At 60.5% G+C, this 22,049-nt stretch overlaps 1 protein-coding gene across 5 annotated transcripts in view; it reads left to right on the forward strand.

Moving 5' to 3' along the window:
- The window catches only part of KIF19 (kinesin family member 19), a 26,527-nt gene continuing 4,478 nt past the window's right edge, over positions 1-22,049 (forward strand). Inside the window, exons 1-12 of one of the 5 annotated variants that reach the window (XM_072781436.1) lie at positions 1-157; positions 1,992-2,072; positions 12,835-12,945; positions 13,603-13,690; positions 14,005-14,141; positions 15,242-15,367; positions 15,878-16,072; positions 17,320-17,466; positions 18,859-18,981; positions 20,405-20,570; positions 21,433-21,607; positions 21,745-21,943. In XM_072781436.1, the coding sequence (XP_072637537.1) occupies positions 119-157; positions 1,992-2,072; positions 12,835-12,945; positions 13,603-13,690; positions 14,005-14,141; positions 15,242-15,367; positions 15,878-16,072; positions 17,320-17,466; positions 18,859-18,981; positions 20,405-20,570; positions 21,433-21,607; positions 21,745-21,943 (1,587 nt within the window). In that variant the 5' untranslated portion in view covers positions 1-118. The other 4 variants (XM_072781440.1, XM_072781435.1, XM_072781438.1 and 1 more) reach the window with 4 other exon arrangements.

The raw sequence follows: 22,049 nt of genomic DNA on the forward strand, positions 1-22,049 counted from the left end.
CGCGTTGTTGGTTTCGGGTTGTCAGGCAGCGGCGGTGCAGCCGGGCTGCCAGGGACCCGCGGCGGGCGGCTCGGCCATGCCCGCTGTCGCCGCCTGAGCCCCTCCACCCGCCGCAAGCATGAAGGACAGCGGGGACTCCAAGGACCAGCAGCTCATGGTGAGACCCCGACGACCTCCTCCTCGCCCCCATCCATAGCCCTGACCCGGCACAGTCACAGCAGCCCTGTGTCTCGAGGGTGGGGGTGCAGGAGGGAGCTGGAGGGGGGGAGACTGTCCAGAGCAACTTTCCCCAAGTCCTGGATGCCAAGAAGGAAGGTATCACAGCCGTCCTGCTGATGCCTGAAGGCAGCCGGGCTCCAACCCCACACTCCCCCTTTACACCTTCCCACCAGGGGACCCCCCCAAACCCCAAAGCTTGAGCAGAGGGGTCTCTGGGGCGAGATTGCTCTCTGATCTAGAAAAGCCAGGGGGGAAAAAAAAAATAGAAAAGCCAGGGGCAGCGACGGAGAGCGGGAGTTTCCCCTAGCCCTGTGGGGTCTGGAGCTTAAAGGGGTTGGGAATCAGAGGTGGGCAGACAGGACCCCCCCCACCTCCCAGGTGCTGGAGCTGCTGGCATGGGGTTGAGAGAGGCTGGTTACTGGGCTGCAGCCCAGATGCTGTCCAGTATTTCAGAGAAGTGTGGAAGCAACCAAGACGCACCGCCTCCCTGAGCCCTGGGGGCTGGGGCAGATGAGGTGTGAGTGAGGGTCTCCGGAGCAAGTAGCGACTGAATAACAGACCCCTGGCGGGGCCTGGACGGCTCAGTCAGTTAAACATCTGACTCTTGCTCTCAGTCCAGGTCTTGAATTTGGGGTTGTGAGTTCAAGTCCCGTGTTGGGCTCCATGCTGGGTGTGGAATCTACTTAAAAAAAAAAAAAAAAAGACAGACTCCCGATTATCAGCAGTGCCATGTCAAAGCATCGAGGGGGAGGCTCAGTGACCCCAAGGTCACTGCCCCTCCCCTCCCTCACCCTGGGGTGGCCCATACCCTAACTCCCAAGGCCTTGGAAGGGAGGACCGTGTCACCAGCAGGTGGGTGACAATCCAACTGCAGGATAATGCCACCCCCAGACACCCTGCCTCTACAGGGTAAATTTATGGCTCCAAAGAGGAGTTTGACCGCAGCCCCAAGAAAGCCCCAGGCTCTGGAATATTCTCTCTGGCAGTTTAGAATGTGCCTCTTGAAAATGGCTGCCTTGGCCTGCATGGCCTCCATCCCCCCGGGGCAGGGATGGAGGATCCTCCTCTCCCACTCATGGGGTGTGGGGTTTGGCCAAGGAGGCCGCCGGTAAAGATGATCTAGCAGACAGCAGAGGTCCCTTGGAGGGTGATGTTCTTACTTGGCGTGAGGTTCCATCAGGATACCCAGCAGGCATTTCCCCTTGGCCGGCAGAAGAAATGCACCCCCTTGTTCTCTGGGTCTCATCCTGAGACGCATGCACAGGATGAAGACCCACCAGCTCTTACTGGCTGGAGAGTGGGGAGAGGAGGGAGCACCCCCATGGTGCTGTGCTGGGTAGGAACGCGGTCACGGGTTGTAAGGACATCAAGGTGAAGCTCCGTGGGCCCAGCCTCAGCCCCGGCCCACCACCAACCGGGGCTGCTCCAGTGCCCAGGCTCCAGGTTCAAAGCCCTGGGGAGCTGCAGGTGCTTTATTTGGGCGTGTGACTGATGCAGGCTGGAGGAGCAGTCAGCTCTCTCCCCTGGGGCCTGGGCTCCTGGGGAAATTCAGAGGCTCACACGGTGCCCACCTGCCGTGGACCCTCCCCTCCTCCCCACCCGGGTGGTGGCCTTGAACCACTGTGTTTTCCTTAAGACCAAGGGGGCCTGGGATGGCCGCACAGGGGAGTACCCAGGGGGCTTGCCCAGGGGAATCCCGGGGTCCTCTCGTCCCTCCATCTGCCCCGCCCGGCCCTCTCCTTCTAATCTCGGGGATGTGCCTTCCCTCCTAGGTGGCACTCCGGGTCCGGCCCATCAGCGTGGCAGAGCTGGAGGAAGGAGCCACGCTCATCGCCCATAAAGTGGACGAGCAGGTATCCGGGGCTGTGGCTGGGAGCTGAAAGGGCAGGGCAGAGGTCTGCTCACACCTGGCAGGGCAGGCACCTGCTCACCGGGTGGGGCAGGAGGGTCCCCTGTGGCTTGCAGCATCACCCTTCCTCCATCCACTGAACCCTTAGTTGTGTCATTGATGACACTGTCAAGAAAACCAGGGTTCTTCTTCCAGGAAGCCTTCCCAGATTGATCCAAGGAGAGCTGAAAGCTTCCCTAGTGTGTGTGGTGGAGGGAGGGCCTGGGCTCCCCAATCCAGCCATAAAAATTTCACATACCTTCCATGGGCCCGACGTGGTCTAGAGCTCAAGCCTACACCCGGTTCATGTTTTGCAAAGACTGTGTTTCGTGAAGTCTTTGGATATCTGGTTGTTCTCCTGGTCCTCATGTCGCTGTGATGAGGTGGGCAGGGCGAGTCCCACGTCCGTCTGCACAGGAGGCAAATCTTTACCAAGTACCCACAACACACTGGGGCAGCGCTCAGAGCTGGAAACCACAGAGAGCAGAAAAGACCCTGCCCTTCCTCCGGTACCTTAGGGTCCCATACAGGGCGACAAAATGCTAATCAAAGAATTAACCCCAAAGAGGCCGGTGGAGAAATGCATGTGTGGTCCTGGGCCAGGACCCAGAGGTCATTGACGCAGAGGTCAGAGGTCGGGGAGGGCTCCCTCAGGAGATGGTGCTCGAGGCAAAGCAGGAGAGGTGAAGGGTACTTTGGACGTGCGTGAAGGGAGACCTTTCAGCCAGAGGCCATAGCACGTGCAAAGGCAAAGGGTGACAGCAAAGGCCAGTGTGGCTCAAGCAGGAGAGAGAGGGCCAACGGGGGACGTGGCAGGGGCCAGACGGCGCACTCTTAGACCACGGCCCGGAGGTCTGTTTGGGTAAGCAGGTGAGGGTGCAGGTGCCGGGGTGGGGGTGGGCACAGAGGTGGGGACGGCTCGGCGGCTGCTGCTGCTGGTTTCTCCTGACTGTCGGGGCTCATCGAGATGCCAGGATATCCTGGCGAGTCAGAGAAGTCCAGCGGCACTGCGCCGTACAGCGAAGGGCCCGAGTGGGCACCTGCTGGGCCCGGCGGGCTGGACTCAGGAAGCCCAAGGGCCGTGAGACGTGAGCTGGAGGCAGGCCAGCCAGCCTGCATGCCCGCCTGCCTCTGGGCTCCCCTAAGGACGGGTGCCCACCCCTGCCTCTTCTTTCAGCTCCGATGGGCACAGCAGAGCCCGGGCTCACCAGCCTCCTGATTTCCTCTTCTGGCCACTTTTTTTTGAAAGTTTTTTTTTTTTTTTTTTTATGAGAGATAGAGATTGTGAGAGAGAAAGGAGGAGGAGGAGGAGAGGGAGAGGGACAAGCAGACTATGTGCTGAGCACAGAGCCTGATGGGGGGCTCAATCTCGGACCCTGAGATCAGGGCCTGAGCCGAAACCAAGAGTTGGCTCCCTTAATGGACAGAGCCGCTCAGGTGCCCCTCCTCTGTTCACTCTTGGGAAAGGGTAGCCTTCCTCAGAGACCTCGGAGAAAGCAGGGGGTGGCTGGGAGGACCCTGTCTGGCTCCTGCGTAGGCCTGGCTGGAGGAGGGTGAGTACACCTGACTGGTGTGGGGTAGGTCCTGTCACTGCCAGCCGTGTGGCCTTGGGCAGGTTGCTTCTAGGAGCCTCACCCGCCTCATCTGCCGCCGTAAGGACCTCTCTAGAAGGTCTTTGTAGGTTACTGCCTGCTTGGTGCTTCCCTGGTACCTGGTACCCAGTAGGAGTTAATAGCTGTGAGTGGACAGCATCAATTAGCGGCCGAATTCTCCCCAGAGCTGCTGGGTTGGCCCACGAGAAGGAGGAAGGAGGAAGAAACCTCCTTCCAGGCAGGGGCCACTCCCTGTTTGTCCAACTTGTCCCCCAGAATATCAGGTCCTCGGGGCTGGGACAATGATGGTTCTCTTTCTGGGCTGCTCCTGGCTCCCGGCCGGAGTGGGGGCTGATGGATATTAACTGGCGTTGATGGAAGCACTCTCTAGGGCGCAGCCCATTGTGTGCCCACACACGCCACACACTGGCTCCTTTCTGTCCTTGTGAACAGAGAGGGAGGGTCCCGCCCAATCAGGCCAAGCAGTATCTCTAAGAAGGTTCTGGGCTGGGCAGTCCTAACAGGGCTTCTCCTTTGTCAGCTTAGAGATGCAGGGAGGCTCCTCTGAGCAGTATGGGCTCGAGGCTGTCAGCACAGACTCCGGGGCCTGTAGAGAAAGCTCTGGGCTTCTGGCCTCAAGCGCCTCCTGTCCCCACGGGGTTCGAAGAGGGCTTGCCTGGCCTGTGTTTTTGGAATAGCCACAGCACGTGGCAGGCTGGGAACCTCCTAAAACCCTGCCATCCCTCCACTGACAAATAGGGCCCTGGAAAGCAGGAGGGGGACACAGGGGTCCGAGAGGCCAGAGGGAGGGCCCACTTGCCTTGCCTTCCTCTCTGACCCCGTTTCCCACCCCCAGGCTTCTGTCCTTCTCCGGTGACCCCCACAGTGTGTCTGCAGGCCTGACCCTCCCAGCCTGTGTCTCCAACCCTGGGGGGGTTTCAGGGATGCAGGCTCCGTTGCCTTCGCTGACCGAGTAGCGCTGTTCCTTCCACCTGAGGTCTGGACCCTGGAGGGCCAATGGGGGGACCTTGGGAGCATCCCCAGGACACCATGGCCACAGAATCTCTTCCTAGCCAAGATGCAGGAGGGCCCAAGCGGCCTCATGGTGCCCTGCATGTGTGGCTGGGATGAAGAGTTGCCCCGTACCCACCGCTTTCCATTGCTCTCTTACTCATGACCACCTTGGTCCATGTGGCTCAGTGCCACAGAGGAGCTCCCCAACCCAGATTCTTCTAGCCTGGGATTCTGGGCTCTGCCTCCCCTCTGTGTTGGGTGAGTTACCTTTCCCTGGATGTTGCCGTCGCAGACCTGGGGGTGAGAGGAGCCGCTGAGCAGAGCAGCCCGGGGGCCACTGTCAGTCCTGGTGGTCAGCAGAGAGCCATGCTGCCAAGGCCCACCCATCGTGGGTTCGCAGTGGGTTCTGAGTCGAGAAAGGTGGACCGACTTGGCTTGGGCCACCATGAGGGGTCCTAGGACAGCCTCCCTCAGAGCTAGGCATTGTTCTGGAGATGCTCAGGTTGTAGCAACAAGGCTCTGCAGAGGTGGACACTCCCACAGGCAAAGTGTGCTCCGGGGATAGGAGGCCAGTGTGCCTGGATTCTGGGGAGGCTGGAGTGAGGGTGGAGATTCGTAAAGGGGATGGCCTGGGGGCCTTGGCAGGCTTGTGGTCTTAGGGTCCCCCTTGCAATCCAGCACCAGAATCATAAGACCTTCGGAGGTTTTTGTGGGCTAATGTATGCACAGTGCTTCCAAGCGCCTGGCACACAGTAGGGGTCTAATAGATGGTAGTTTATGTAAGGGCTGAAATACGGGATGGCTTCCAGCCTAGAGGTAAGTGACACTTGGCCCGCCTCCTGTGTCAGAGCTCTCACCCCAACGGTCCCCAAATGGTCACCTCCCCACCCATGTGTTCCTGGAAGACTGTCGGTAGGAGCTCGGTCTTCTACTAGTACCTGAGCGGGGCTGGACCCTGACCCCAGACCCCTCGGGGATGCCATCGACGACCGCGAAGAGAGAGCAGGTGCAAGCCGAGAGGCTGCTGGGGCCCACAAGATCCCGGGTAGGAGAAGCTCTACATCCTCCCTCCCGCTCCCCGCCTCCAACCTAGCCCACAGCCTGCTGGCCCTCCTCCCTGCCTTCCAGGTGGTTTGCCTACAGGATTTAAGTCACCGACAATATGTGTAATCCCCTAATTAGCCTTTGTCTCCTCCAAGTCCCACTGTCACCCCTGGGCTCCTGGGGTCCTGTCCGAGGAGCCACGCCCAGGCCCTCAGGTCCTGGCCAGCCTCCAGCCTCTTTGTCCTGGTTGGAAGACTGGGCATTAAGAATCTGCCCCGCTCTGCCCGAGAGCTTTGGGAGGCTTACAGGAGATCATGGCAGGAAGAGCCCAGCCACAGGCACAGCTCCTGCGAAAGAGAAAGAAAGTGTAGGGTGACAGATGCCAAGGGTCACACATGGGTGCTGTGGGGGGCGCCCACCTTCAGCCCCCTTCCCTACCCACCCACCCTCCGGGTGCTTCTCGGCCCTGTTGCCCCAAAGAGCTAAGCCTGGCAGGGAGTGACTGGGAAGGGATCTGAGGGTTCTCTACCATGTGCCCCCCCACCAACCCTCTCCCCAACCATCTCCCCGGCCTCTCCCTGCCCCAGCCAACCACTCGTCTACTTTCCATCTTTATGCATCCGCCGATTCTGGACGCTTCATTAAATGGAATCTTGCACTCTGTGGTCCTTAGTGTTTGGCTCCGTCACTGAACATCACGTTTTCAAGGGTGGCCCCCATTCCCCACTCCCCAGTGTCGGCACTTCCTTCCTTTTTGAGGCTGGATGACATCCCAGGGGATGGATGCACCACATTTTGTTGGCCCCTCATCAGGTGATGGGTGTTCGGGTTGTTTCCCACTTCTTGGCCGTTGGGAATAAGGCTGCCAGGATGTAGGATCCTCACACCTAGTGACTGGATGGGTGCGAGGCAGGTGCTAGGTCAAGAAGCAGCTGCATGCGGCTGCTTCCCCAGAGACGCTGATTCAGTGACTCTGGGCAGTGCCTGGGGGTCGGCCTCTTGCACGGTCCCTGGGGGACTCCAATGGAGGTGTTTGCAAGCCATGCCGGATGCAGCCCTATCTACACCCTCGAGGTGAGGCCTCCCCTCATCCTGGGCCTCAGGGCCCCCAGAGTCCTGTAGGCAGATGGGGGCCTGGGCAGGTGTGGCTCTGTGCTGAGCAGCCAGCTGGGCCTTGGTGGCTTTATGAGCTCGGCGGGCTCCCCTCCCATCCTTTCTGCCTAGCCTGAAGGGGACAGCCTTCTTGGGTTCAAAGTCTCCATTCTTGAGAGCGCTCCCAGGATGGTACCTTTACAACTAGAAACCCGACCAGCAACAAATTCTCCTTCTTAAAGAAACAGCAAACAAAAATCCAGAAGCAGCCTCACAAGGGCGCTACCCACCTGGAGTCAGCTTTAGTCTTGCCCTGGCATGTTTACACCCTGAGAATAACGGGGCTGCTTGCCGGGCTCCCTGGACTGGAGCTGGAATCTCCCAGACTGGGGCCTTCCCAGAGTCTGCCTCTCAGCTGGGGCTTCCTGAGTAGGCTGGTTGTGTTGGTGTGAGCTCTTCTCTCAAGGCGATGGCCCTGTCGGCCCTCCCCAACTTCTAACTGGAAAGAACTTGAGGCCCAGAGAGGTGATGTCGTCTCCGCAAGGTCCCCCAGCAGTGTTGACCCCCAAACCCGATTTATGGCACCCCTTTCCTTGGAGATCTTCACTGCCAGTCTCAAAGGCTTGAGGAGGAATGATGTAGGTCAGAGGTTTTCAGTGTCGGGGCGGGGCGGGGGGGTGCTGATTCTTGCCCTCCAGGGGACATTTGGCTATGCCATGGCTGGGAGGAAGTTGTGTTACTGGCACCTGATGGCCAGTGATGCTGCTACGCGGCCTGCAGTGCACAGGACAGGTCCCCTAAGAGCGAGCCTGTCCCGAGTGTCAGTAGTGCCAGGACTGAGCAACCCTGGCCTGTGTCTCACCACCTGGAGGCCGGGAAGAAGCCAATTAAAACTGCAACGCTGAGCAGAGCGCAGGCAGCTTAGTGGCGCGTAGCCGGAAGAACTCGTGTTACGCTTTGTCCGAGGTATTTCTCACCTAGGAGATGCTGGGGAGGAGCCCGGTCTACACGGGGACAGAGTTTCCACACATCCGCCCGCTAGCCCGAGGCCCCGTCCTGCCCCATGGATCTTGGGCTTCCAGGCTCAATGTCTGGAACCGTGGAAAGGGCAAAATCTGCCCTGAATTAAGAGCAGGTCTGAGAGGGAGGCAGGGGGGCCTCTGCTGAGCCCGGAAGCCTGGAACTTGGGGCAATTTGGGGAGCAGAGCCCGCCTTCCCGCTCCTGGCCCTCTCGCCAGCGTTGGGAGGCCCCTGTGGACGCTGTGTGATCCATGTCCCCCCGGAGCCTCCCAGGGGCAGGCGGCCAGCCTGCCATGGGCGGGAAAGAGGATGACCCGGGGATGGTGAAGGTGAGGGCCACCTCAGGGCTGAGGGAGGGGCCAGGTTCCAACAGACCGCGCCCCCCTCCCTGCAGCGGGTGAGGCTGCCTTGGGTAATGGTACACTTTGCAAGACCAAAATAACGAAATACCACAGACGAAACGACTTTAACCACAGAAATCGATTCTCCTACCATCCTGGAGGCCAGAAAGCCCAAAGGGTTGGCTCCTTCTGAGGGCCCCGAGGGGAGGATGCGTCCAGGCCTCCCTGCTCAGCTGGCAGACGGCCGTCTTGTCCCTGTGTCCCTTCAGGTCCTCTTCCCGCGACACGTGTCTGTGTCCAAACTCGGCCTTTCCAGAAGGACAGCGGTCGTACTGGGTTTAGGGCCCCCGCTACTCCAGTGTGACCTCATCTTAACCAGTTACATCTGCAGTGACCCCGTCTCCAAATAAAGTCACGTTCTGAGGTTCTGAGGGGTTAGGACTTCAACGTTTGAATCTGGGGAGGCCACAGTTCAACGCATAGCGGGTGGGCATTTGCCCAGCCAGGCTGCTTTTGCTCCGCTCCTTCACTCGGGAGGCAGGGGTGGTGGGTGGCCTGGTGCTCGGGGGAGCCCGGATCCTGGGACCAGCTCTGAGCTTGGCAGTGCAGCTTTGGGATATCAGCAATCCGATTCCCCATCACAGCGGAGGGATGCTGGGAGTGTCCGGGAAAATGTGTGCAAAGCACTTAGCACTGCGCCCGGCACACACAGAGCTCCCCCAAAGGCGGCTTTATTCAGCAAACATTCCTCAGGCATACGCTGGGCGCCGGCCAGGGTGACATTTAGGGGGTGCGTTGGAGGCTGCACAGGGAACAGCACGTGGCTCGCCTCTATGGCCATCTTGGGCTCATGCTCTGGAGATCCCGTGAGTGAGGACAGGAGGGAAGGCCCTGAGTGCTCCCCGAAACCCTGCATGTCTCACAAGAACCCCCTTGAGATTTCTGAGCCGAGAACCGATGCCCACAGCCTGCCTCTCACCCCATGGCCTTGCTCACGCTTTTCTCTAGAATGTTCCCCTCCCCTCCCGTCTCTCTGCCAAGGCCTGCTGATCCTTTAAGACTCCGTGCTGGCACCACCTCTTCCAGGAAGCCTTCCTGTAGCCGTAAGGCAGGATCAGTGGCCCTCCCTACACTCTGCCTCCTGTCGAGTCAGCCACGGGGACACCACCTCTCCCTTACTGCCTGGTATACACAGGGCCCCCCTGCCCTGCGCGCCCTGTGCGGCTCTCTGGGGCGGCAGCCCGGAGCTCCCCCTCCCCAGCCCTCCGCGGCTCAGCTCCAGTTCACCTGGCCGAGGGGCACAGGGACTCCGTTGTATGGCCGAGTGGACAGGGATGGGGGTGATGCTCGGGAGGGGGGGGCGTGGGCTGGGGACCAGGCAGATGGAGACCCAGACAAAGACCTCTTTAAGAGGGGTCACGGCAGCTGTGCTGACAATGTACTGATTCAGGAGTCTGGACTGCAAAGGAACCAAATGTCCGGGGTGCCTTGAACTCGGCAGTGCCCAGAGGCTGTTGGAAGGTGATCGGTGGGTGATGAGCATCTGTGCATGCTGCTCACTTCCCCCCTGCACCGCAGACCCCCAGAGGGTGCCCCTCAGCCGGCCGGCCCTCCCCGCGGCAGCAGGAGCGCTGGCGCCTCAGGGGTGAGAGCTGGCTCGGCTGGTCAGGTTCCTGCTGCACCCCACTGGGACCCATGCCAGGGGACTTGTAGGCGGCTCTGTCTTCATTGGGGTCTGAAACTTGATCAGAGCTTATGCTGTTGGCTTTGGGGCCTGAGACGGGAACCGGATCCTGGAGGAGGCTGGCAGGGCATTGGGGCTGAAGCCCTGAGGAGGTGGCTGGGGACAGGTGGGCACTCCACGTGACAGTGTGGGACCGGACGCCCTGCACTCACCTCCCTGTGGCCACCCAGCCTCTGGCAAGCTGCGAGCGGGCCAAGTCAGCGACCTCATTCTTTCCCTGCACAAAACCCCTGCCCAGCCCATCTGGAGCTTTACCCCACACCCCACCCCTGCCACCTGGTCTACCTGAAATTACCTGGTTGGATGAGACTTCTAGGTGAAACTCTCGAGGCTGGGCCTCCTGGGGGGGATGCCTTACCCACTCTGTCCTCCGTCCTCCATGAGAATCCCCGGAGAGGGCCCTGCTGGGATCCCCAGAGTCAGACCAGTCTACGCGCAGTGAGCACAGGTGTGTACCTACTGCCAGCATCCAGGTAGTGAAGGGGCAGGGAGTTGACATCAACACACACCTAGGTGCTGTGAGGAGTCTGGTGGGAGTCCCAAGCTGTGGCCCTTCCAGGACGGGACCTTCTAAATCCTGGCACTCGAAGGGGCTGCCTCCAGAGGGACCCACTGTGGATCTCCCAAAGGTATGGAGCCGGGCTGGCCTCCAGGCTGGCCTCCTGCTACCTCACTGTCAGCCCGTCTGTCTCTCGGGGTGATTGCCCCTCATGCCTTGTCTGTTCTCAAGCCCTTTTCAGGGCTGTCACCGGCCTAGGATGGGAGCTCTGTCATGGTCTGTGCAACCTAGGATGGCACTAGGACAGCCCATCCTCCTCAGTGCCTGTCCTCTGTTGGGACTCAGTTTGCCTCTTTGGTCAGCATCTCATCACCAGAGTCACATTAGGTAGGGCTGGTGGGCATAGTGGGTGCTGAGGCCTCACTTGGCAGGGGGACACCCTTCCACCACGACACCCCACCCTGCAAGGCCCCCGAGGGAGGAGAAGGAGCATTGAGAGGTTCACAATGGTGGGGAGGGAGCCCAGGAGCCAGGCTTCCAGGGCTCCAGTCCTGGCCCCACCATTCCTTAACTATGTGACTTTGGGCCCCAGTGTCACCATCTGAGAGTAATAATTACGAATTCATGTGAAAGCAGTGGGTGAAGATGAGCTATTGTTATTACGTGCCAGGAGGAGGGGCTGAGTGTGAAGGTGCCCACTCCCTCCCTCTTTACCACCCAGTGGGAACTGGGAGCGGAGGGCACCTGCGACCACCATCGGCCCCAGAGCACAGCCGGGACTTGTTTTGCCCTCACTGTCCAGCATGAGCCTGGGTGCTCCTGAACACAGAACTGCCTCTCAGGCGGCACCCCAAGGAGGTGTGGGGTGCCCGAGGAGGACAGGGACCCAACCTGGCAGCTCAGCTCCCCAGGGAACTCAGGCAGGCCCAGAGCCCGTGGCATCCCGGTGGCCCCCTCCTCAGTGAGGGGGGGGCTGTGTCACCTGCATCATCCCCGCTGTCCCTCCTCACATCCCCTTGAATGAAGACCCTTGGGCACTTAGCATATGCCCCGTGCTGTGCCCACACACGCCACACACATCATCTCATGGGCTCGCCATAGCCCTGCAGGCCCGTCTGGCGGAGGAAGAGACCCAGGCCCAGGCAGTTAAAGTGCCCACTCAAGGCCACTCTGCTAACAAGGGTAGCATGGGCATGCGGACCTTGCCCTGACTTACTCTCCCACCTTGTCCTAAATGCCCCCTGGCTCCAGCCCTCCCACGCATCTTTGAATGTCTTCTGGCATTTCGTGAGTCTGGGCAGTCTCTCTCTCCTCCTTCCCCAGGCCAAGAACCTCTGGCCAAGACTCAGCCTCCTTCCTCCGCTCCTTCCCTCAGAGTCCAAGACTGGGCTTAGCACACGCAGGACACCCAGGTCAAGGGAAGGGCAGAGTGGAGCTGGGTGTGGAGCAGGCTTGGAGATTGTTCTGGAAAATAGGTCCCTTGATTACCTTGGAGCAGAGGAGGAGCCTGGTGAGGTCCCTTGTGTATCCTCCCAGCGCCCCCCACCCCCACATGCATACAGAGAGCATAGATGCCCCTACCTGGCAGGGAGGGGAGCCCAGGGATGGCCAACCTGTAGCATCATCCTAGCTTCCAACCCTGAGCCCCTCCTCCCACCCCCAGCTCAGGCTCAAGGCTGCAGGGACCATTGATAAGTCAACCCAAGCCTCCCTCTCTGACACCAGTGGACAGTCCCCAAGCCCAGCGTGCTTTCCTTGCCCCCGTCACCCAGCAGTCAGTGGCTCTTTGCTCCACCCCTGGGTCTCCCTGCTGACTGAGGGCAGGGTGCAGAGGGGTGAGGCAGGGAGGGTCTCAGGTGCCGCACAGAAGTGGGGAAGGGGCTGCAGGCTTTGAACCCAGATCCCGGGTTTTGAGTCCTGGTTCCCCCACCTGCTGGTACGTGAGCTTAGACAAGTGACTTCTCTGGGTCCCATGTCCTCATCTGTAGATGGGAATGATTATGGGCCTCACCAACTGGCCTTGGAGCGGGGGGTTGAGCAAGTCTATGTGTCCAAAGTGCTTAAAGCAGGTCCCGACACACACAATAAATATGTAATAAATGGAAGCCATTGTTGCTGTTCCTCCCCCTTCAGTAGAGGTACGTGGGCGTGGTGTCACAATTAGAGGAAGGGCCGCTCAGGTCCCTCATGGCCCTCTCAGCATCCTTGGGGCAATGTTAGGTGTTAGGAGGCTTCTCCTTGGGGCATCCAGAGCCAGGCACCCAGATCAGACACCCAGGAGCCGATGGGGCAAGGCTGGGCTTGGGCTCGGGAACCTATGACCTCAATGTGAGCCCATGGCTCCCTGGTGACAGCCAGAGGCCCCTCGGGGCCTTTTGCAGATGGTGGTTCTCATGGACCCGATGGAGGACCCTGACGACATCCTGCGGGCACACCGTTCCCGGGAGAAGTCCTACCTGTTTGACGTGGCCTTTGACTTCACTGCCACCCAGGTGAGGGAGGGTCTGGGCCTAGGGACATACAGGAGCCTCTCTCCAACCTTTGTCCTCCCTCCCATCCCCCCCACCCAGGACGGAGCCTGCAGGGGACCTGCCACTGACCCTCAGCCTTCCCTCCACTGCTTGCTCTCTGGCTTCCCACTCTCCCGGGGCCTCATGCATGCAAATGTGCCTGTACCTGCATGGCTTGAGCCCAGCCTCCTGCACCAACACATCTGAGTCGGTGTGCGGAAGCCACCCTACGTGGGCACCCACCTGCCACACCCCCGGGCTGGCCCCCACGGGAGCTGGAGGAGGGCGCGTGAAGCCCATCTGGTGCAGGGAGCAGAGACTCGGGGAAGCTGACACCCTCCCAGGGACCCCTGTCTTGGCCATCTGGGGGATGCTCCCAGGAGCAGATGTAATGCGTCGTCGGGGCAGGGAGGGGTAGGGAGCAGGTGTCTCAGGTGTCCTGAGCTCTTTCTCAGGCTGGTGTCCCCCATGGGGCGAAAGCAGAGACCCCCAGCCTCCACTCCCCGCCCCTGCTTCTCCTCGGGCTGAGAGCCCCAGAAACAGAAGCTGCCCGAGCTGGGGCCCAGGACGCGCCAGTTGGTATGCGAGCTCTGCCCTGCCTGTACCCCGGGCCCCTGACGGGTCTGCTCTTCCCGGCAGGAGATGGTGTATCAGGCCACTACCAAGAGCCTCATCGACGGCGTCATCTCAGGCTACAATGCCACTGTCTTTGCTTATGGCCCCACAGGTGAGGGAGGGGCCCAGCCCGTGGGACAAGACTGCATGCCCCATCCGTCCCCTGGAGGACCAAGCCCCCTTGGCCTCCATCAGGGAACTACTCTGGCCCCAGCTGAGGTTGGGGAATCAAGGATTGTGCTGATCCAAATGCCCACAGGGCCCTCTGACCCCAGAGGCCCCTTCCCCAGTCAAGAACGCCAGCCTCCCCACCCCCTGCCTCCCTGGCCATTTTCGGGGAGTTCCCAGGTTTGCCAGGAGCCCCTGTCCAGCAAAGCCGCGCTTCCGACCCCCACCCTGCTCACCCACCACCTTGTTCTGCCCCAGGCTGTGGGAAAACCTACACCATGCTGGGCACAGACCACGAGCCTGGCATCTACGTTCGGACCCTCAATGACCTCTTCCGTGCCATTGAGGAGACCAGCAACGACATGGAGTATGAGGTGTCCATGTCCTACCTGGAGGTGAGCCCTCCCCTGACCGCAGCTTAGGCAAGAGGCCCCTCGGACAGCCACACGCATGTCGGCCCCACTCTGCAAAAATCTGAGGTCCAGAGAGGTTACACCACTAGGCCAACATCAGCCAGTGAGCGAGGGGGCAGGGATTCAAACTCAGGATCCTAGAGCTTGAAAGCCAAGCCCTGAAAAAAATAAAATAAAATAATGAAATAAAATAATAATAAAATAAAATAAAATAAAATAAAATAAGAAAGCCAAGCCCTAGCCATCATGCCACACGTCAAAGTAGCCTCGACCCTAAGCAAAGCGTTCAGCCACCCTCCCAGATGGCTTAGCCCCTCGCCATCACCAAGGGCCCCTTCCCCAAACAGTGTGAGCCCTGCCACGCCATCTCCAGGCACCATGTGCATGGGGACAGGTGAGACCCACATACCCGGGAAGGCCGGAACCTGCCGGCCTTTATACCGGCCACAGCCCCCAGCGCCCAGCCGAGGGAGAGCCACCACCCTGCAGACAGGGGACAGTGTGCAGGGGACAGAAGAAGCAGACACGCCAGGGGGCTGCACTCCGACTGGCTCCTGGCTGCCCCGACTCCCTGTGGGAGCTGATGATCTCCTGGGTGACAGCTCAGGAAGGGCAGGGAAGCGTTGCAGCCTCAGCCAGCAGGCGTTGACTCAGCCAGCAAGATGCACCTGCGGGGGGGGGGGGGGGCGGGGGGTGCACGGAGAAGTAACGGAAGGGTTGCCTAGCAACAAGCAGGGCTGGCCATCGGTCAGGTCCCCCTCTTCTGCTCAGCGCCGGGCCTGCCAGCAAAGGGGATCCCACCTGGTCCTGAAGCTTCCTGAATCCTGGGTTCTGGCCGCCCAGGGTTTCCCTGTGGATGCTAAAGGCCCCTGACCCCCCAGCCCATAGAAAGGACGGGGTCTTTGTCCTTAACCAGAGTTTCTCTGGGAGGAGCCCGGAGCTCCCAGGCTGGGGCTCAGAATGTGGCAGCGCCTGTCCCCTTCTCGCTCAAGACGGATGGGGATTTGGTCCCTGTCTGGACCTCCAGCCCTTAGGCTCCTGGTGACACCTGTCCCCCGCCTCTCCCCCGGCCGCCCCCTCAGATCTACAATGAGATGATCCGGGACCTGCTGAACCCCGCCCTGGGGTACCTAGAGCTGAGAGAGGACTCCAAAGGGGTGATCCAGGTGGCTGGGATCACCGAGGTCTCCACTATCAATGCCAAAGAGGCAAGTCTTGTGCAGCCAGCGGAGCAGTGGAGAGGGACATTCTGCCCTGTGGGGCAGGAGGGGACAGAGGACTGCAGCCAGGGAGTCGCTACCCCTTCAGCTGGGACAGGGGCCCAGGCAGGGGCTGGGGCAGGGGCTGGGGCTGGGGCTGGGGCTGGGGCAGGGGCCGGGGCAGGGGGAAGGGCAGGGGCAGGGGCCAGGGGAGGGGCAGAGGCGGGGGCAAGGGCAGGGGCCATGGGAGGGACTGGGACGGGGCCAGAAGGGGGGGAGGTTGAGGCCAGGGTGGGGGCTGAGGCTGGGGCGGGGGGGCTGGAGCAGGGGCAGGGGCAGACACAGAGGATCCCGCCCCGAAGCCCCCTGCCCCTGTGCCCCCGCTGCGCTGACCCCAGGGGGGGCCATAATAGGCAACCAGCCTCCAGACTGACCCACCCCAGCCTCCAAGATGCAGGGCGCGGGGGCAACCCCGTGGTCCCCCAACAGTGCTGTCCTCCCCACCCACTGCGCACCCAGATCATGCAGCTGCTCATGAAGGGGAACCGACAAAGGACCCAGGAGCCCACGGCTGCCAACCAGACGTCCTCTCGCTCCCACGCCGTGCTCCAGGTGGCTGTGCGCCAGCGCAGCCGGGTCAAGAACGTTCTGCAGGAGGTGCGGCAGGGCCGCCTGTTCATGATTGACCTGGCGGGCTCTGAACGTGCCTCCCAGGTGAGGTCAGCTCCCCCCGGACTGGGGAGAATGTTCTGGGGGGCTGGGGAGAGGGCAGGGGTGCTGACCTCCTTGCTCCCCAGGGATCGGCAGGAAGCCATCCTGGCGGGGGGGAGCCTGGTAAGGGACTGAGGAGTGTCACAGAGGAACAGGAGGGGAAGGGGGTATCCCCACTGTTTGTAGGATAGGGCAGGGGATGAGGAGGGTTTCTCCAGGAAGGAGACTGGCGGCCCTGGAGGAAGGTCAGCGGGAATGAGGGTTCGTGGGCCCAGATGAGGAGCTGGGATGGGGGAGACGACCCTCCGACTCAGGGGGCCCTGCCTGCCACATTGAGGAGAGAGGAAGGCCCATCGCCAGTTCTCAGAGCATTTGTCTGGCCCCGCCGCTAAGCCCTGCTTACCTGGTGCTGTGGCCTGGGGGGGTGTCCCCGTTCCAACAGTGCCCCCCACTGGGTAGGCCCCGGGTCCTCCTCCTTCGGGCAAACCGGGAGGTTTCACGGTCCCCCCAGTGATGAGGCCAGGTGATGTCACTGCTAGCAAATGTCAGGGACAGGCCAGCGGCCAGGGAGATTTCATGTTCAAACACGTGGGATTAGGTTTAAACAGGGGGGTTCAGGAAGCACACCCCTCTCTCCCAGGAAGGCCTTCCTGGAGGGACACAGCGGAGCAGCAGCGGGGCGGGGGGGGGGTGCCCCGAGGCCGCAGCTCTGAGAGCCAGGCAGCTTTGAGCAGAGCCTCCTCCTCGGCCTTGACACTGTCCCCGTGGGCCCAAGGAAAGGACAGGAACCCAGCACCCACACGTACACTCGTGTGCTCGCACACTCATTTCCCTACACACTCACACACACACATTCTTTCTTCCACACACACACACTCATTCCCTCACATTCTCTCTCTGCCCCCCCCCATACACACACACACTTCCCTCCTTCCCCTGAACCCCGGGGCGCCCTGGAGCCAGGTGCCGCCACCAGGGAAGCCTCAGCCTCCTGCTGTGTCATTCTTGGGGCCCTGGGGCCAGTCCCCCGGGGGGGAGACAGAGAGCCAGACTCTCAACGGTCCTCAGAAGCCTTCCGTCCCTCCTGTTCTCTCACCCTCTTGAATGCCCTCGATGACCCCTGGGAGGAGGGCGAGACCAGGCCCTCGGTCACCGCCACATTTCTGAGCCCCAAGGGAGAGGGAGGGGCCTTGGCCCAGGGTCCCCCGGGCAGCGGTGAAGCCCGTCCCCTGCCCCCGCTCACCCTGCAGACGCAGAACCGCGGGCAGCGCATGAAGGAGGGCGCCCACATCAACCGCTCGCTGCTGGCGCTGGGCAACTGCATCAACGCACTCAGCGACAAGAGCAGCAACAAGTACATCAACTATCGGGACAGCAAGCTCACCCGGCTCCTGAAGGTACCGCTGCACCGGCCGGGGCGCTGGGCACCCGGAGTAGGGCTGCCAGATTGAGCAAATAAAAATACAGGGCGCCGGGGTGGCTCAGTCCGTGAAGTGTCTGCCGTTGGCTCAGGTCATGATCTCAGGGTCCTGGGATAGAGCCCCGAGTTGTGCTCCCTGCTCCGCGGAGAGTCTGCTTCTCCCTCTCCCTCTGTCCCTTCCCACCCCTGCTCATTCTCACTCTCCGTCTCTCTCTCAAATAAATAAATAAAATCTTAAAAAATAACGGCCACCTAGCTACAGCTGAATTTCAGATAGACAACAGAATTTGTTTCAGCATAAGTATGTCCCATACAACATTTGGGATATACTTATACTTAAAAAAAAACATTCCTTGTTTTTCTGACACTCAAATTTTACGAGGTGACCCTGACCCAAGAGTGGGCAGCAGGGAAAGAAAGGCGCGGCACCTGACACCCCCCCCCCAAGGGCTGCAGGTCTGAGGGGACCAAGACCTGCCTGGATTTGGGGGTTCCAGTGGTCGTCAGCCTCATGAATCAGAGTGTCTGCTGTCTGGGGACCTGCCCCTGGCTGGACCTCACCCAACTAGACTAGCTCCCTCCTTCCTGAAGCAACCTCGGCCGTCGGGGAAATACTATTTCCATTTACAGACAAGAAAACTAAGCGCAAAGGGGTTAAGTAGCCTTCCCCAGGGCCCACGGTAGTAAGTGCTGGAAGACAGAGTCTGTGGCCCCGTATAACTGCAGCGTCACCCCAGCCCGCCACCAGCCTGCCACCACCAGGGCGCCCACAAGCTGGGAGGTGGGACCGTGGCATGATTGCTGCCCTTTTAAAAAGCAAGGAAGCCAAGCATTAGGGAAGTGAAGAGCTTGCCTGAGGCCACTGTGCTGCTAACTCGGGGTGTGAGTCGGGGATCCCCACCTCCCACCCCCACTCCCCTCCCCTCCTCCATCCCCAGGGCTCTTCATATGGAATGAGGCCACATTCAGCCTTCGTGCCCGGGGCCCCTGTCCCCCATCCCTCACTCCAGCCGAAAGGGCAGTACCATTAGCAGTCAGAAATGGGGGGCCTGGGGGTCACTTGAGAGGCTAGAGGTGATGAGAGAGGGAGCCCACAGGACACCTTTCCACTCGGGTTCCCAGCTGCCACGGCTGCTGCCTTTTCTCATTCTCTCGTATGAGGGGAGGGAAAGGGAAAGCGACGGGGGTGGGGGGAATGGGGGGGTGGGGGTGAGGACTGACCCGGGTCAGATACTGGAAAGTTTCAAATGGAAATTTGGAACAGAAACCAGAAGTGGAAGGAGGGACAGAAGGAGGGGGGGATGGCTGGACCCAGGACCCTGGGGAGGCGGTCCCGGGCCCACCGCAGCCCACCCTCCCTGCCACCCAGGATTCCCTGGGCGGGAACAGCCGCACCGTGATGATCGCACACATCAGCCCCGCCAGCAGCGCCTTCGAGGAGTCCCGGAACACCCTGACCTACGCCGGCCGGGCCAAGAACATCAAGACCAGGGTGAGGGCCCTTCCTGAGCCAAGATGCGGGCCCCGGAGGGCTCCCTGCCACCCCACCCCACCCTCTGGAGCCGGCCACCGTGGCACTGGCCTCCTTCCCCAGCCCCGTGTCACCCCGTGCCCTTCCCCGCCTGCCAGGAAGCGTGTGCACCTGCTGGAAGCCCACTGCTCCCGAGGGTCCCCTCCGCCTTGTTCAAGGTCACTTGAGCGCCCCCTGCCCCATCCCCTGCCAGCCTCGGTTTTCCTTTCCAGTTGCCCATTCGGACATTGACATTTTCAAAGCCCCCAATCTAACTGTCAGGCCGTCATGATTCTGAGCGCTTCCCTGTGTCGCCTCCTTTGCTCCTCAAGCGAGGCCCAACTCCCTACACTCCCATCTCCAAGTTTAGGGAAGTGAGGCTGAAGGAAGTTAAGTGACTTCCCAGCTGGGCAGTGATGGATGACACTGAGACCCTATAGAAGTGGCCCTGCCTGCCTCCCGAGCCCACGTTGTCACCCTCGGGCAAAGGCGTTAGGACCCCCGGAAGCCTCTCTCAAGCCACGTGTGTGGAAGGGTGGGAATGGACACGCGCCAGATAGAACTTAGCAACACTCCTGCAACACGACACTTCACAGCCACCGTCCCAGGGGCTTTGTGTGTTACCCCAGCCCTCCGGAAACTCAACGGGTGGAGGAGGCCTGTCCCTGAAACAATTCATTGATGGTTCAGAATATTATTAATAGTGGCAAGTGATGCCAACAGCAGATGCTGAGACAGCGAAGGAACGAGGAGATGGGGTGGCAGGGCCTGGTGGAGCTTTTTGGGGACTGTGAGTGGGACTCTGAAGGATGGGGAGCACATTCTAGAAGAGGTGGGTAGCAGTAAGCGTGTGGTTTCAAGGGCAGGAAGGAGATGGTATCTGTGATAGGAGTGGGGACAACAGGACAATTCATCAACCAGAGCAGAACGTTCCCGATGGAGCAGTGATCAAATGAAAACTGAGAGGAGTGCCCTGGTGGCTCAGTCCTGATTTCAGCTCAGGTCTTGATGTCAGGGTTGTGGGATCTAGCCCCACATGGCGCTCCCCGCTCAGCGTGGAGTCTGCTTGAGATTCTCTCCCCCTCTCCCTCTGCACCTCCCCTGGCTCGTGCATGTTCTATCTCTAAATTAAATAAATAAAAAATTTTAAGGTAGAAACTGAGATAGTGGTGGGTCCAGGTGAAGGAATTAGAGCATTCCTCCCAAGCAGTAGGGAGTCACTGAAGGTTGATGAGCAGAGGAAGCAGCATTTTGGGAGTCTGGGTCTGGTAGAGGCATGGAGTGTGATAGGTTGTGGGGTTGGAAGCCGGGTTGGGCGGGGGGAGAGAAAGAGAAGACACTGCAGGCTGGCCCCAGCATCCGGGGTGACTGGACCTGCTCTGCCCCCCGTGCTGTGCCCCCACAGGTGAAGCAGAACCTGCTCAACGTCTCCTACCACATCGCCCAGTACACCAGCATCATCTCGGACCTTCGGGGCGAGATCCAGAGGCTCAAATGCAAGATCGATGAGCAGGGTGGGCGGGGTCCAGCCCAGGGCCGGCTGGAGCGGGGTGACATTCGCCACATCCAAGGTGTGTGTGACGGGGGCGGGGGAGGGGGTCTGCGTTTGTGGGAGCCCATCTCGGGCAGCCCTCCTAGCCTGTCTCAGATTGCTCAGGGGTCAGGCTCAGGCTCAGGCTTTTCTGGGCAGGTAGCCTTGGGCTAGCTAATCACTCAGCCGCTCTGCACCTTCTGTCCTTCAAGTGTCAGACAGAACGGTGATCTCTGTTCCAGAGATTTAACGTTAATTAAGATTAGATGAGATCACACAAGTGAGACACATGTGAGCGTTCAGCTGCGGGGGGTGGGGGCCCACTCTCAGGGCTGTGAGGCTGTGCCCAGCGGAACGGGTACCTTTCTCTTGTAGATTTGTCTTTGCTTTGATGGTTTTCCAACAGAGGACAAGTGTCTAAGGGGCACCTTTTTATAGTTGGTGCTATAAGGGCTAGTGGAAGCCCAGTTCATGCAGAGGAGATGAGAGTCCCCCTTGGGCTGCAGCCTGAAGACTCATTGTGGAAATGGGGTGTGGGAGGAAGTAGTAATAATCTAGGAGGTCTTTTGAGAGGAGTTGGTCAGACAGGAAGTAGTTTGGGAAGAAAGGGAAGAGGGGGACGCCTGGGTGGCTCAGAGGTTGAGCGCCTGCCTTTGGCTCTGGCCGTGATCCCAGGGTCCGGGGATTTGGTCCCGCATCGGGCTCCCTGCAGGGACCCTGCTACTCCCTCTGCCTGTGTCTCTGCTTCTCTGTGTGTGTCTCTCAAGAATAAATAAATTAAATCTTAAAAAAAAAAAAAAGAAGAAGAAGAAGAGGAAAGGGATAAGGGCGGGCCCCAAATAGGCCCAGACCTTCCTGGCCTGACCCTCCTGCCTCCACTGACTTCCGCATCCTCTGGGCAGCCGAGGTCCAACTGCACAGTGCGCAGGGTGAGCAGGCCGAGATGGGACAGCTGCGGGAGCAACTTATCAGCGCTTTCCAGGAGCAGATGGACGTGCGGAGACGCCTGCTGGAGCTGGAGAATCACGCCATGGAGGTCCAGATTGACACCTCCCGCCACCTGCTCACCATTGCTGGGTAAGCACCCCCTGCCCCGGGGCCGTCCACGTCCCACTCTGGGGCCTGGGACAGAGGGGCTGGGAACTGTAGCCGCACGCTATGCCCCCCACCCCGCGGCCTGACTCCCCTGCCTCCCTGGGGTGGGGCTGTGACAGCTGGGAGCACGAGAAGTCCCGCAGGGCGCTCAAATGGCGGGAGGAGCAGCGGAAGGAATCCTACACCAAGGATGACAGCGAGAAGGACTCGGACACGGGTGATGACCAGCCAGACACCCTGGAGCCCCCAGAGGTGGCCTCGGCCCGGGAGAGCATTGCCGCCCTGGTGGGGGAGCAGAAGAAGCTGAGGAAGCAGAAGGTGCCTGGGACTGGGGGCAGGAGGGAATGGCCTGAGAGGCCCACGCCAGAAGGGGCTGGGGATGGGGTGCGGGAGGACTCAGACCTGGGAGCTCAGGCCTCAGATC

Source organism: Canis lupus, chromosome 16 (assembly GCF_048164855.1).
Source record: "Canis lupus baileyi chromosome 16, mCanLup2.hap1, whole genome shotgun sequence".
NCBI lineage: Eukaryota > Metazoa > Chordata > Mammalia > Carnivora > Canidae > Canis > Canis lupus.